Source organism: Quercus suber, unplaced genomic scaffold (assembly GCF_002906115.3).
Source record: "Quercus suber isolate HL8 unplaced genomic scaffold, Cork oak 2.0 scaffold_743, whole genome shotgun sequence".
NCBI classification, from domain to species: Eukaryota; Viridiplantae; Streptophyta; class Magnoliopsida; order Fagales; family Fagaceae; genus Quercus; species Quercus suber.
The window spans coordinates 17135-33066 of NW_027070181.1; the positions used below are offsets into that span (position 1 = coordinate 17135).

At 33.6% G+C, this 15932-nt stretch overlaps 1 protein-coding gene across 1 annotated transcript; it reads left to right on the plus strand.

The window, feature by feature from the left end:
* Window positions 1-12625: 12625 nt before the first annotated feature.
* On the plus strand, window positions 12626-12913 carry LOC112038147 (CLAVATA3/ESR (CLE)-related protein 45). Its single transcript, XM_024070962.2, has one exon. The coding sequence runs from the start codon at window positions 12626-12628 to the stop codon at window positions 12911-12913; it is 288 nt and encodes a 95-aa protein (XP_023926730.2).
* The last annotated feature ends 3019 nt before the right edge of the window (window positions 12914-15932 follow it).

Consider the following 15932-nt stretch of genomic DNA (forward strand, 5'->3'; position numbering starts at 1 on the left):
ATGTAGATGTCAAATACTGTTAATTTTGGGAGTTTCATACCAGTCATTGAGAAAAACACACATAACAGGTAACAAGAACCCTTCAATAATGAGTGACAATTGAAATGAGAACATATTACCATTTGGATAAGGATAATCTCAGTTTGAACTGTAGTTTTCAATACCCTCAAATTAAACATTCAGGATCTGTTTGGATACCGCTTATTGCTAAAAACTGAAAATTTATTGCTGAAAACACTATAGTAAAATAATTTTTAATTGGCAAAAATACTGTAGCAAAAACTCTTCACACGTTTTTAGTGCTTGGCTGGTCCATGAACAGTGCCATGGACCAGCCAAATGCAAATGCAGAATCATCACAAAACAAACGCACACTCAATCCTTGGAAAAAAAAAAAAAAAACATAAACACAGACAAAAATGCCTGAAATATTGAGATAATATTTATATGGAAATTCAATCAATTTTACTTTTAGATTGGTAAGTTGCACACTAATCTGATTGGCTTTGATCTCATAACCACATCCTTCACCCTATTCTTGGCGGAAAGGTGATGCTATCAAACTAGAGCTCATTGGGACACCGGAGTTTGATGATGACAGCCTCAATCAAGCCACAAAGTGATTTGAATTTTTTCTTAGTAAATTTAACAACACAATGTAATTGTTCAAACTAATTAAATAATTGTGAATTCAGTCAATCAATACCTTCAAAATCATAACTATATTATTCTTAACAAATTTTTTTTTTTTTTGGAGAAGGAAAAATTTATATTTAATTATTATTGTAGTTGAGACACTTTTTTCGGATGGACGATATTTTTTTTTTTTTTTTTTTTTTATGAATGTTGAACAGAACAGCAAAAATGATATATAAAAAAAATGAAAACTAATTGTTGAACAAAATAATAACTGAATAAGTAAATTCGTCTATCGTCTTTCATTGAAAGCTCACTCACTATCCATTGGCCACTTCAGGCTAATGTTCTTTCACTCCCACCCTAGAATTTGAGTTTGGATTGAATGCTTAAACTTCTATGGATGTTTGTTGTGTGTAATGAGAACAAAAAATATATAAATTTAAATTAGCAAGCATAAATACCTTGTCTATTTGATTTTTCTTTTTTAATTACTTTTTACGCACACTTGTTTCTCTTTAACTTTCTCTTTTGGTATGTGTGAAAAGATTCTCTTTAATTTTCTCTTTTGGTGTGTGCACACGTGTGAAGATATTAGAGAAAACAAAATAAAAAGTATATAAATCTAAGTAAGCAAGTAGGCAAGACACTTATACTTGCTTCTCTTTAACTTTCTCTTTTGTTTTCTTTTGTGTTGGAAAAGATTTTTCTTTTGGCACAATGTCATGATCATAATTTGATGAAATAATAAGAAACATATTTCAACCTTAAAGAGTAATACACTCTAGTCCTATATTTTTTTTAGTGAACACACTCTAGTCCTATATATTGTTTGAGCCATCTTTTTCTTTTCTTTTCTTTTCTTTTTTTTTTTTTTTGATATAGAGGAGTAAAGAATCTTATAAATCAATGAGAAAATAAAATGCTAGTATGAACATGTTAAAATCCTTGCAGACATGGATATATATATATATATAGAGAGAGAGAGAGAGAGAGAGAGAGAGAGAGAGAGAGAGAGAAGTATATAAATTTAAGCAAGCAAGCATAAATGCCTTACGTATTTACTTTTATTTAATTTTCTCTTTTGTTTTCTTTTGTATAAAAGAAGACTTTTATTTTTTTGGTGCAAATGGCATAATCACAAATTGACAAAATTTTAAAGAACATATTTCAACCTAAAAATGTAAGACCCTCTATGACCTATATATAGCACAAGTATTTAGATGAGCTACTGAGCATAACCTTTAACAAAATTGAAAACAAGGCTAACTTAGAAGCTTGCCAAAGAGTGTTTGGAAGTCAAATTTGGATTCCCCACACCCCCCCCCCCCCGGGGGAAATAGTGATGGCTACTTCTGCAACTTCACTAACTAGTATGTAATCCCGTGCTTACGCATGAGAATTGTCAATTGTAATGGTACTATTGATGTTAGCTTGGGTAATTAAACATTTAGAACATTAGTTCAACGAGGACATTTGAATGTACTAAAATGATTTTTCCATACAATTTTCATAATATTGGTTACGTCAAGTTTCTTACTACATTGCACAGTTACATATATGAATAATCACAATTAAATATATAAAATTTTGATCAAATATACACATTAATTTCAAATTTTCATTAGAAAATAAACTCTAACTATCATAAAAAAGAGCCAAATTGTGTGCCTTTTTGTTTTTGATAATACATAAAAAAAGATAAATAGGTTTTCGATGTATTAAAATGACACATTTTTACAACACCTTATGTTGATCTCTAAGAGGAATCCCTTAATGGCAATGCCTCATTAATGATATTTAAAGCCATATTGTTAAAACTATAAAAGAAATATGCAATAAAAACAAAAACAAACAAATATTTATTTATTTAAGGTTGCTCTTAATTTTTTTTTTTTTTTTAAAGCCCATTTTTTCCAATTGCCAAGGGGCCTTAATAAGTCAGGGTAAAATTGGGGCTGAAGCCTTAAAAGATTAAATTTTATAAGAATGTGGTGTAAAAACAAAATTTTACCCCTCCAATCCCAACATGCCACTTCATCATATTACATGTATTAAAGAAAAGGCACAACTACACTCAGTCAATTAATGATATTTAAAGCCATATTGTTAAAACTATAAAAGAAATATGCAATAAAAACAATATATATATATATATATATATATATATATATATATATATATTTATTTAAGGTTGCTCTTAAATTTAATATATATATATATATAAATAAAAAGCCCATTTTTTCCAATTGCCATGGGGCCTCGATAAGTCAGGATAGAATTGGGGCTGAAGCATTAAAAGATTAAATTTTATAAGAATGTGGTGTAAAAACAAAGTTTTACCTCTCCAATCCTAACATGACACTTCATCACATTACATGTATTAAAGAAAAGGCACAACTACACTCAATCAATTCTAGTACTCATTTGAAAATCTGTGTGTGGGGTCCGTGGGCCTGATAGCCTCGGCCCATCTTATAGCGGGCCCAAGGCCCATGCCGAGGAGCGCAAGTTATTTCTGAGGAGAAGGGGGGAAGCCTATTCTCCTGGATCCACGCCGAGGATACCTTGTCCTCGGCCTGACAAAAGTGATTTCAGGGAGTGGCTAGCCCCAAAGTAAGCTGTCACTCTCGCATTTAATGCGCTCAACTAACCCTCCTGGCCGCATTAATGGGGAGGTAACCCCTTGGCAGGATAACGTTGATCAGAGTGAGCCACTTGAGTACCGATAAGGCCTCTGATGGGATGGACGACCAGAAGAAAGGCAAATAGGCAATCAACAGATGGAAGCAAGAGATAGGAAGATGAAAACTATAAAAGAAGAGCTAGTAAAGCCAAAAAAGGGGGGGGAGAGAGGAAGGCCTCCTCGGCCACAGGCCGAGGAGCATTCTCCCGTTTGTAAAAAACACTTAACCATTTTTTGAGATAAGTTTGGCCATGGTGATCAACGGCCAGCACCTAAGCCTTTCAGCCCACTCTCTATAAATGTATTGTTTGGACTTGTTGGGCTGAAAACCTAACATTCAATTCAAATTGAGTCCTTACACTGTGTAAAATATGGATTTTACACTCTATCCTTATCGAATTCAGACTCAACCCTTAAATAAGCTAAGGCTCACAAATATCTTTTCCACAACCTACTTCACTAAAACTAATGATACAAAATTATAAAGAAAAATAACCAAATACACACAAAAGCAAAAACTAAAATTTTAAAGTCATATTTATTTGGATTTAATAGATGAGAAATACCACCCAATAAGAATCATAGATGCGGTATTGCAAATTGCATCCAATAGCAATAAAAACGGCTTGATTATTTGAATAATTGATCATAGATGTATTGAGTTAGATGCTTCATTACATTTCTTGAAATCTCCCACATCACAACTCCTTAACAAGTATGGAAACTACTTGGAAAAGCTGTAGCAATACATTAAACATATATTATCAACACATGGGAGTAGAAAATGATGAATCCAAATGATTCGTTTATCATAGAATTTAGTGCATTGATTGTAGGAGTACTCAACAATCATAAACCATAACAATTGCAAGCTAAAAACTTGTCATTGTAAAAGTAGAAAAGAAGAAGAAATGTAGACACATTAAAAGTAATAGGTCTTACAAAATTAGTCCCAAAAAAAGAAACAATATCTTCTACCAATTACTCAAACAAAAATCATATATAATGCCCAAATTTAAAAAGTAAAAATTAAAAATTTACCAAAAACTATTTCAGCAATTTGACAGAGGTGAAAGGGTGATAAGTGGTAACCCTTAGATCTCTCTCTCTCTCTCTTTTGGTCTTTTTTTTTTTTTTTGGAGTGAAAATAGCAATAACTTTCATTACATAGGAATGTGGTTGAAGCTTAATCAAGCAATATGGTTGAAGCTATTCCATCCACTCCTAAAAAGAGTCCACATGGCGCTTGTAAGTGAGCCATGGACTTACATGGGACAAAGCAAAACTACACATCTACACCCATCAAAATTCTTGTGTAACATCTGGTATCGTGTAAAATTACTAAAATATGACCAATATAAATTTTCATCATAGATGAACATTGGAGTAGTTCAAGAGATATATGGAATGGACGAAACCCCCTTTGAACGTGGACAATGCCATTATACATGAAGAGTATCTTATGGGACTTCATTACAATTATTATAGAAATGATCCTATAAAATACTTCATCACAACAATGCTATCTTCGTGGGGAGTGAATCAGTATTTGCTTGCCACAAAAATGTCTTCAGCCTTGGCGGAATCTTTGAGAGAGCATAATCGTTCTCACAGTTTAGACTATTGTACAGAATCCCTAGTACTTGGCCGCCCTCTCTTTTGTTCATCCATAATAGATTATAAGCAATTTGTAATTATATAAAGAGAACTGATCTTTCTGTTTGCCACTTCTTTCTTAGTCTTTAAGTTTTAACGCATTAGGCCCTCGGTTTTTTAAGTGGTATAAATTCCTGCACAAAAATTAAAACAATTAGCTTCTTGTTTTTTGTACTAAAACTTTTTTGACACTATTAAGAAGGTTTTATTCGCCTTCTCAAAAAAAAAAAAAAAAAGCAAAGCGTTTAAATGTAAAATGCAGAATTCTAGATAGGGGAGGTTAACCTAACGTGTTATTCAGCAAAAAAATAAAATAAAATAAAATAAGAGTGGCCATTGATGGATAATTATAATGTGGTCCCACTTACATTTAGACAGATAAAGCAAAATTGGACTCCAAATTCATATTTGAATTGAACAATTAGAATGATAATTATGGTGTAGTTTTCACATAAATCTAGACACATGGCACAAAATTGAACCTCTAATTTAGAATTCTAATTTGACTTTCTCTCTGCTTTACTTATTATTATATATATAGATATAGATGTGTTGTGTGTTTTTCTTAATACTGGTCATAATTAGTTGGTTGGTTTGCTCAATTAAAATTTTCCATGAAGATGTTAAATGCAGTAAATTTTGGGAGTTTCATTGCAAGTGGTCCATTTTCCATTGTTAGAGCATTTTCCCAGTTATTAAGTTGTTGATTTTGCATTTGATTTTACAAGTATCTTTAGGAGATTCGTTTGAGAGGTATAATATTGCTAAATAAGGTTCAATTCATGTTAAAAATTTATGTAATTGAAATTAATTTCCTAAATATTAATGACATTTTTTACCATATTCTTACCAATTTATAATTATAAGTCTCGCTCTCAAATAAATGGTTAACAAACTTCTCAGGAGAAAATTTATATTGGCATATGTTATGTGATACACACGTATTAGTTAAGGGAGTAATTATATGGTCTCTAGGGTGAATTCTTTAGCTAATGCCTCCCTTCTATTACGCCTTTATAGTGATTCAAAAAAAAAAAAAAAACTCATCCTTCAAGGAGTATGAATAGACTTTAGTTGCTGGATTTTGAGGGGAATCAGGGGATCATATCATCATAGCCCTTAACAGCGATGGAAGAGTGAAACAATATGGTTTTATGCCTTTTGAGGTAAATTGGTTTGCCAAAAATTCTACTCTTTTTTTTTCCCTAGAATGTTTAATACCCTTTAAAAATAAAATCTAATCTGCTTAATTGATAAAATTTCTAATATTTAAATAAAAAATCTTCGATAATAAGTAAGACAATTATTACAAGTGATGCTAAATTTGAGGGATTGTGTCATTTGACATTAATGGTAAAGAGGAAGCATTTACATTGGGTTGTGTTTCTTGGCTGAAATTTATGAGCGTTTTAGCAGTTTAACTTTTAAGCTAGTTTTCAACATGTGATTGGTTTATACAGTCAACTTCTAAGGGTTCAACTATTGTTGCAAATTTTCCCTCGAATCCAAGGGTGCACAAAGGAACTCTTTCTTTAGCCCTCCACGCTACATTTGCCCCAATTCCCCAATGGACTTCTCATGAGGGCTTGAGCCATATGGGAGTAGAGAAATGTAATGATAATGGGTTCGGGTTCATTTGGGCCTAGCTTGAAAATTTGGGCCTCCTATTTTTACTTGATCATTCTGTTTTGGGCTTGTCAAAAAATGGCCCTTGACACCCTTCAAACTTTCAAATATAGTGTCCATAAATTTTTAAAACAAGAAATATTAAGCATAGTTGTGGCCATTTAGCGGCTGATAAAGGATGATACTACGGCTAATATCTGGTAATAAAGTGACAAAGCATATATTCTCTTATAATCTTGGCATGATTGTGATGTTATGAGAACAATCTTAAAGTCGAACAAGGAACTTCTTTAACATATATTTGGGTAACATTCTATTTGTTGTCCCCACTTTTGTCTTTGCTTTAGAAATAAAATAATACATTTCTTTAATAAATAAAAAAATTGCTTTAAAAACAATATATATTTTCTTATTAATCTATCTCCCTAACTACTACCTTCACAACATACTCATTAACGTATGTCTAAAAGCATTAGTATTAGTGATGCTAAAATACTAAATTGCTATTTTTAACATCACAATATATAAAAAATGTGCTACATTGGTGTTGGCTATGCACTATAGCTCAAATGCTAAAAGCAAATAATATATGTTATTCTTCCTTCCATTAAAATAATTTTTCTTTTTCTTTTTCTTTTTTTCCTCCATTCCACTCACTCTCTTCACAATCTCACCCAAGCTCTCTCTTCAATCAGCCATCTTCGTTCCTTCTTGCCGACCCATCTCTCTCCCAGTCACCCTCTCGCCAAGCCATCTTGCCCACAACGCAATCCCCCACCACGCCAAAACCTTGTTCCCAATCAACTCCACCGGCGGCACCGCTTTCTTCGAACTTAAGAGCATTGCTAGATTCACCACGAGACCAATCAAGGAAGAAGCAAGGCAGAGGAATTCAGCTATGGAGAGGAACGAATTGAAGTTGAAATTGAAATTTTCGCTACCGTCATCGACTATGACGGCGTCGTTTTTGGTTGCGGCTTTGAGTTTAAGTGTGAGGCGAGTTGGATGATGATGATGATGGTGGCGGAGGAATTGATAATGCTGAAGTTTGAAGAGGTTTTGGAGAGTCAGTGACATTGTTTTGCTAACTGTATGTGTGTGCACTGTGCAGTCAGGTTGGGTGTGGGTTTTTGTGGAGGTGTGGGTTTGTGTGGTCGGGTTGGGTTGATTGTGTGGCGTGGGTTTTGGTGGTAGTTTCCATGGATGGGTGGTTGTAGCGGTTGTTTATTACGGTGGATATTTATACTATTATTTAACTTTCATTTGGATTTCTATTTTTTTAGTTTAAAAATAACCCTACACCTCTATGTTTAAGTAGAAATAAAATTAAAGGATATTCTGATAATAATGTAACTCTAACTCCTATTAAAATATTGTCTAAAAAATAGAACAACTTTTTTATTAATTTTCAAATTAATTTATTCATTTATAAATTAAAATTTCAAAATAAAAATTATATATATATATAATAAGAAAAACACAGTTTTTTTTTCCTACAAAATAGGACCACTAACAAAAAAAAGACTCATCGCACATGCAAAGTGCGTGTGATGAGGCTACTATTATTTTATTGTGTTGTTCATCTATACTACTATTTAAGGGGTTTCTTTATTTTGTATCTTTATTTTTTTTGTTCAAAAATTGCCCTACACCCCTACGTTTAAGTAGAGACAAAACTAAAATACAATCAGATAAAAATACAATTCAAACTTATACTAAAACATTGCCTAAAAAATAGGGTAACTCTTCTCTTGTTTTCAAATTGCTTTATCAATTTATAAATTAAATTCTCAAAATAAAAATTATGTATATAAAATAAAAACAGTTTTTTTTTTTTTTTTGGCTACACTCTAGTTGTATTAGTAGTTCTAAATTCATAATATTAATGAAAAAAATGTGTAAACTTCAAATTTGAATGAATGAAAAATTATGACAAAAAAAAAAAAAACTCATCGCACGTGCAAAAGCATATGTGATAAGGCTAGTATTATTTTATTGCGTTGAATACTAAAATAAAACCACGGATGGTGGATGTTTTGTAAAGTGGGGTGGCAAAATAGAAAAGTATTTTTTTTGTGGTATCAAATTGCTAAATTTTTGGCACCTCCAATTTTGATACTCTTAAGGTTCTTTGTAACATATAGCGTGGATGTAGGTTCGCAAGCCAAATCACGCAACTCTCTGTGTTTTTTCCATTTCTACTTTCTCTTTTACTTCCGCTCTATAAGTTTCCTACATCTACTTTATTTCTCTACAATAATTTTATATTTTATCTTTCATTTCAGCAATAATCATTTTTATAATCTAATTCGACACATCTGCTTTGTTTCTCTACAACAATTTTATATTTCATCTTTCATTTCAGCAATAATCATTTTTATAATCTAATTCAACCTAAGTAAAGATTTAATGTGAGACTCAACACACACTTGCATAACATAAACTTATCCAATTCAATTCACATCAAAATATTACACATACGCATGGTTGCTGCTAATCAAAATCATTGTTGACCATGTCGTAATGGATCATGCCACATGATCAATGATGCTGGCTTCCCCAGTGGTGGCTTTGCTGCATTAGTGCTTAAATTTAATCACATGTTCTTTGTTTTTACGGTATTAATCAAACAAATAAACTTTGGAAAAAGTAATGGAACAGGGAATTGTTCAAAGATGGGGTAATGAATAATGATCTGTAACAAATACCAACTCAATTTGCTTTATCTTCTTTTACTTGCTTTGTTGTGCTCCTTTTTCTTTCTTTCTTTCTTTTTGTTGTATGGTGGCTTAGTCAGTAGACCATATGGATGGAGACATTGCACTGAGACCGTTAATGTGGGGGAGCTAAAGCCTAAACCTTATGGGGTCCTAAAATTTAAAACAAAACTAACCAAAAGCCACAACTTTAAGACTAAACTCGAGAATCTAGAAAGCCTAACTCTGTTTTCTTATGTTTTGATGCTGATTATATGATAAGAGAGCATGGGATCCACCTAATTATTAAAGATTCTAATGATTAACAAAAATAAAAAATAGAAGCTAAGGGTATCTAATAAGTACATGAACATTAACATAGTACTTAGCCGTACCACAATTTTAAGTAAAAAGCCCCACCTAGCACTTTTTTTATTTCCTAATGTGGCAAAGGCTTGAACCAGAGCAACAGTGGCCAGTTGCATCCATTTCACTAGAAGCCAAGATGCCTCTTGGCACCTGGAACCGACCAAGACCAGCAGATTCAGCAGACTTCTCTTTGTGTGTGTTATTCCTTTGTCTCTTCATGCATTTGAATTCAAGCATGATTTTTAACACAGTGTCACCACCTAAGAATATCACTAACTATATCTGTGCTATAATCTTTTTTTTAATAGATTATATATATATATATATAGAGAGAGAGAGAGAGAGAGTTAAGTTACAAATGAGGCTTTGCTTAATCACTAACATAGCTCATATAGACTTAATATACATTAGATATGTTACCCTAATTCTAGATTGATATTGGATGGATTTGATATGAGTGTGGATTGCATAGGTGCATGCTGGGTTTCATATCATGTGTTTGATAGGTCGATTTGGTTTATATAAGTGATTACGATGAGTCCTTATTATAACTTGACTAGTTATTTTAGGGTATATCACAAATGTTACTTCCACTTTCCTCAAGTTGTGACAAATGGTATTAATAACACAATGTGACTCAGGAACGCCACAACATAGTGCGGATCTTAACAAGGACATTAGGGTATATGTGAGGGAGATTGTGATGCCTTGTCACAAATAGTATTCTTTGCATCTGCTACTAAAACAACCTACGTTTAGAATCTTAGTGTGATCCATATGGATGCTAAATTCTAAAAAGCTAAACAAGAATATAATGTGATTAATAGGAGGTTGTTATTGCTAAGTCTCGTATAAATTGTTCTAATTTTGTTAGAAATAACATAGAAGAAAATCCTCTAGCAAAAACATACAGTAGAATAAAGTCAAATCAGTAGAATGAATCTAAATTGAAGAAAATTTATTACCCAGTCTATGGAAGAGAGAGAGAGAGAAGGGGGGGAGGTGGGTGATTCTATGTCCAGGAAAATTTGATGTTTAGGCATAGAGGTAAAGTATCTACTCAAATAAGTCAAGGTCATTAAAGCAACAGAGGCCATTCCCAATACGTCTCACGTGGTTTATGGATTTTGCACCAATATTTTGTTGTCACGTCCAATTCATAAGTCACTGCAGTTTAACATAACAGTTTTATTCATTCTAGAAGTTAGTCTAGTTCTTTTCAAGACTCCATGTGATCCTTAAGGTTTGGATTCAAGTATCCTTGGCAGGCACCTTGGAATCACCCCGAATGAATTCTTCCCTATAATTATTTGAAGTGCAAGATGGGAAACTACACACACCCGAAGGGTTAGTCAAGTGCTCTTATGTTCGAACTATTATCCCATAAAACATCACCTACATGTGTATATCACATCCTCAAACATACATGACTCATGACTGCATTAAACTGGTATCCTTGAATTCGTAAGTGTCCACAAGTTTGGTGCCATCCATGGAGTTTAATTTGGATCCATGTGCTTTTCAAATTATCTTGTACTCTAAAAACAAAAGCTTGGATTACAATTCACATGGGTTCATGCATGATGCTTAATCCCTAAAACCCTCAAAAAGAAAATTCAAACCTCTTGGAGAAAAACGTAGACCAGAAAGCAACAACTCATTCCAACTCTTTTTACTTTAATTGGAGGATAAAAAAGCAAAGAATCAGCACATTAACAAAACACCCAAGCCCCCCTTGTGTTTTTGCTTGGACCATGACCAGTCACCTAAGGCACCATGACACCAGATTTTGATAAAGTGAAGGAACTTATGCTTTAGAATGTTCCTAGTCGCATGTGGTACTGTACACTGTAATATAATTATAAAAAAATAATAATAAAGAAAAAGGTGGTCTGCATAAATAAACGAGAACAATTAACAAACTGTGAGAGAGAGAGAGAGAGGCATGAAGTAGGGTCTTATTGAATGGGGGATTTAGAGCTTGGCAGCCAAAAGAAAAGCATAAAGAAAGACATTTAGCACAAGAAACCAAGTGCTGTAATTTTTTTTTGTTGCATGGGGAATAGAGCTTGGAATTCTAAAGTGGAGAGAAGATCTTAGAATGGCATAAAGCATGAGTTTGTTTCTTTTGGGGGCTGTTCTATTCCATTTTCCCCCCTTCTTTCTTTCCCTCATCTATTCTTTATATGAGAGTTGCTTGCCACTATAGCAACTTATACAAGTTTTTGGTGGCCCATGGCTTCTGTCTACTGAGTTAAAAAAACCAAAAAACAAAAAAAACAAAAACAAAAACTTCCTTTTCTTCATAACAAAGGAATTGGTATTTACCATAACACCCCCCTCCATTCAATTCTTCATCTTATGATAATTAAGTTATTCTCTAAGTACCTAGCATATGTTAGACTTAAAAGTACAATTTGTGGGCACCCACATTAACTGAACTCTCTACTCTGTGCGTGTGGGACCAGAGGCTTAGAAGAATATATCAGTCTAAGGTGCATGTACAAGTAAGCATGGTCGGGTGATGTGGCAAGATGGCCATATATCCAAGAGATTGGGTTTTGGCTTTTCCTTAGTAGACAAAAGCAGGGCGAATGATATAGTCATAACTCATAAGAGATGTAGAGGTGAAAAAAATATATTGAAAAAAGATACTTGGCTTCTCAAGGGTATTGTTCCAACACCTTTTTTTTATCCTTGCAGATTCTTGTATAACAGCCTTAATTTGCTTAGACTGCAGAGTGAATCTAAAATTCCTTTAGGTGTTTTGGGGCCCTCTTTGCTTTATGCTTTAAAGCTTCCGCCAAATCCAATGAGAGATATATAACAGACATATATCTACAGGAATGGAACATAAGAATAGAGAGCGTACAAGCTCAGAAGTGCTTATTCTGTTATTATCCTAAACAGAAGGAAGATACTTCTGTTCTTCTTGTTTGTTCTGAGGGTAGAAACCATGGTTTTTAATGCTGATAGAGCCTTCATCCTCCTTATCTGCATTGGAATCTTAGCAGTACAACTAGATAAAGTTACTGGCTTAAGAAGTATAGACCTTGCCCTCAAGCAAGGCCAAGAAGATCATTGGATATCAGCACAGAATCGACGTATTCTTAAGGTTGTTGCCACAGAGGGAATGAATACAGATCAGAAGAAGTCAGCACAAGTAAACAAGAAGTTCAATCCAAATGAAGCTAGCAAGCGGAAAGTACGAAAAGGATCAGATCCTATCCACAACAGGTCTTAATGCATTCTTGTTAGTCTGAATAGAAAGATGGTGAACAAGTTGACATCAATAGAAAGAATTAGCTTCTAGCAAAGAAGAGGAAACTAGAAGGTAGTGGATTCTTTCTGTTCTATCAGGAAACTTTCATGAGGGTCTGTTGGTTGGTTGATTGCTCCTTTCCCCCTTTTTTTCCTGGTTTTTTTCCCTTTCTTTTTCTTTTTTCAAACTTGTTTCAAGAGGCCTTTATTATAGAGAGATGTGTATAGTCAAGCTACTAGAGGAAGTCCTAAATGCCATTCAGTGAGCAAGCATCATTTCTGTATTGTAAGCTGAAATCATAATCATTGACTGACAGAAACACATTATAGTTGATGGTGCAGGCTCTCAACAGAGAAACATATATAGTTGTCATTCTTAAATTTCCCTTAATGGAAAATATTATATTTGTTTGCATTAGTACAACAGATTCTAGCAGATTATAGTGAAATTCTTTTGTAATTCTAATGCTCTCAAGAGTGTAAATGAGTATTTTTTACACGTAAAAGTCATATTATCATACTCCAATTATCTCAAACTAAAAAGAGAACTCGAATTCTTCCACCATCAACAAACACACAAATGCAGCGACACAGGCAATAACATTCATGATATCATTCTCTCAACATCCATCTCTTGAAAGGCTTTCAACTAAAATAGAAACAAATTGATATGTTGTCCAGAGAAAAAGGTAATCAATTCTTCCTGGTTAATTTTCTAGTTTTTTTTTCTTAATGAAACACTGCCTACAAGTGATATTAACTAGAAAAAAAGAGCAGCTCTTATGTCTTTCTACAGTTAGAGCTTACATCCCTGATGACTTTAGGTTAAATACTCACCATTTTTCAAGTTCTTCTAATCTTTCTCAAGAGAGCAATATGGAATTTTTTTTCTTCGTATTATTAGATCTCCAGTAAAATACCTAGTTGCAATAGATAAATAGAGAAATAGGCGTAGAATCTCACCATGATCTGGTCTGGCCGTAACCTCTAAACCACCGCATGCTTAGATTTATTCTACAAAACCAAAATCAGTGCAAAGATAATGAACTTCAAGCAGCCTAACATATCATCAAATCTTAGCTCATCTTCTTGGATGCTGACAACAGCAAAAGGGAAACTAGTGGTGTGTGAGAGAAGCAATTTGGAGGAGGGATTCCAACCATTTTTATTTCACATAACTTGGGCGTAGACATCAGCTTAAGAGTTGTTTCAACAAAAGTTTTGGAGAAAAAGTGGTCGTTCTTTACATCTTTGACAGATTACAAGGTTCTTCACGTATGTCTTGTCAATATGAACGACTATAAACAGAGGATATATAATCATAGGGAAATGATGATGATGATGATGATGATAATGATAATAAGTGTAGGGAAACACTAGAAGTGCAATAAAGATAACATCTTTAGCAATTATATAGCGACAAGAATGTTCCCAAGAGCATCTGCAGAAAGTGAGACATTGGGATTGGGTCAGGGGAGGGGACAAAGCAATATTAGTGGAAAGGTAAGGAGTCAGGATCAACAGAAAATTTTATCTAATGTAATTTTTCAAACTTTTTACACACTTCTCTCTCTCTATGCAAGCCTAAAATTTTAACTATTTTCCCTAAAGCATGACATGACCAGGGTGACCTTACTCGCCTAATACTCCCATTTATATTGGCTCTACAAAAGGAATTCATAAGGTGGCAGCTAAAATGCATGAATGAATATTCCCATTGTGCCCCATTCATTGACATTGACGCACTAAATAATGAGCTAAGACAGCTCGCGATTAGCAGATAGAACATAGATGTTCATGTTTTAAAAAACCACATGTAAAAGCTCTAAAGAAAGAAGGCCAACAACTTATACACATGCATCGGTGGTGGTGTGAGGAACTCTGAAATTATTTCAAGGAAAATTCAATCTAACACAGTTATAAAGCAACCAGATGTGCAGGGATGGTACTATGCCGTTCAACAACTCGTTGATAAATGTGATACCATTGGAGCATTTGCATAACAAGACATAAATAGTATGAGAAGAAACAGCCTATTCCTAGAAGTTTTGTATCATGATTTCACCTCATTACACTGGTTTGCTTCATTTTGGAGTTAGCAAATTATATACTTACTTGCAGAATGAACTCAATTGTAGTGTGAACTCCTGGTGCAATTCCCATGTTAATTTTCCACATCATCAAGCAGAAACAATTGTTAAAAGGTTACAAGGCAGATTAAAGGACACTAGGCCATGAGGCCATACTAACACAACAGCAAAATTTTGGAACATTCATCTTATGATCCCATTATGTTGAGCTGGGTTTCTTATTCTTGTTTTACATTCTCAAGTAGAATAACAATCCGGAGGTCCTAAGTAACTCAGATGGAATTTGTTGCTAATCAAATCCACATTATTATTACCACATATATTAGAGAACTCAAACACCCTATTATGGTCAATTTAATTAATTAAAAAAACAAAAAAAAAAACAAACAAAGATAAAACAACTTATACACATTTATCATAAGAGCTTGTTCTCAAAAAATGAACCTGACCAACACTAAAGCAAACTCTCTAATTTGTGTGCACCTGATTAATCTTCAATCCCAGCATGTATTCATAAACATTTTCACAAAGGCAGAGTGACCCTTTGACCTGGAGATAAGAACCAAAGGAAAAATGGTGACGTTTTAGTCAACCATCTCAACCAATGGAGGAGCAATTTGCAATGAAGTGGAAAAAGGACAAAAAAATGACGGCAATTTTCTGGCCTTACCCTTTTACATCCTCTTGGCAGTTTACGATTTGACTTTTAATTACCATCTATAATGATACATGCATGAGAGATATAAAGTCAGTGAGCAGGCAAAAGAGAAGGGGGAAGAAGGGCGGGGGAGTAAAAGAAGAACATATTAGCCTGAATCATCTTCAGATATATTTCCCTGCTGACATTAATTGCAGCCCTGCAAAAAATATGACGTCCAGACACAAGGTACTCACTTCCTCAAAATTTTCTTG

Coding starts and splice junctions, on each gene's coding strand:
- LOC112038147 (XM_024070962.2), top strand. CDS start 12,626: ATGGTTTTTAATGCTGATAGAGCCTTCATCCTCCTTATCTGCATTGGA.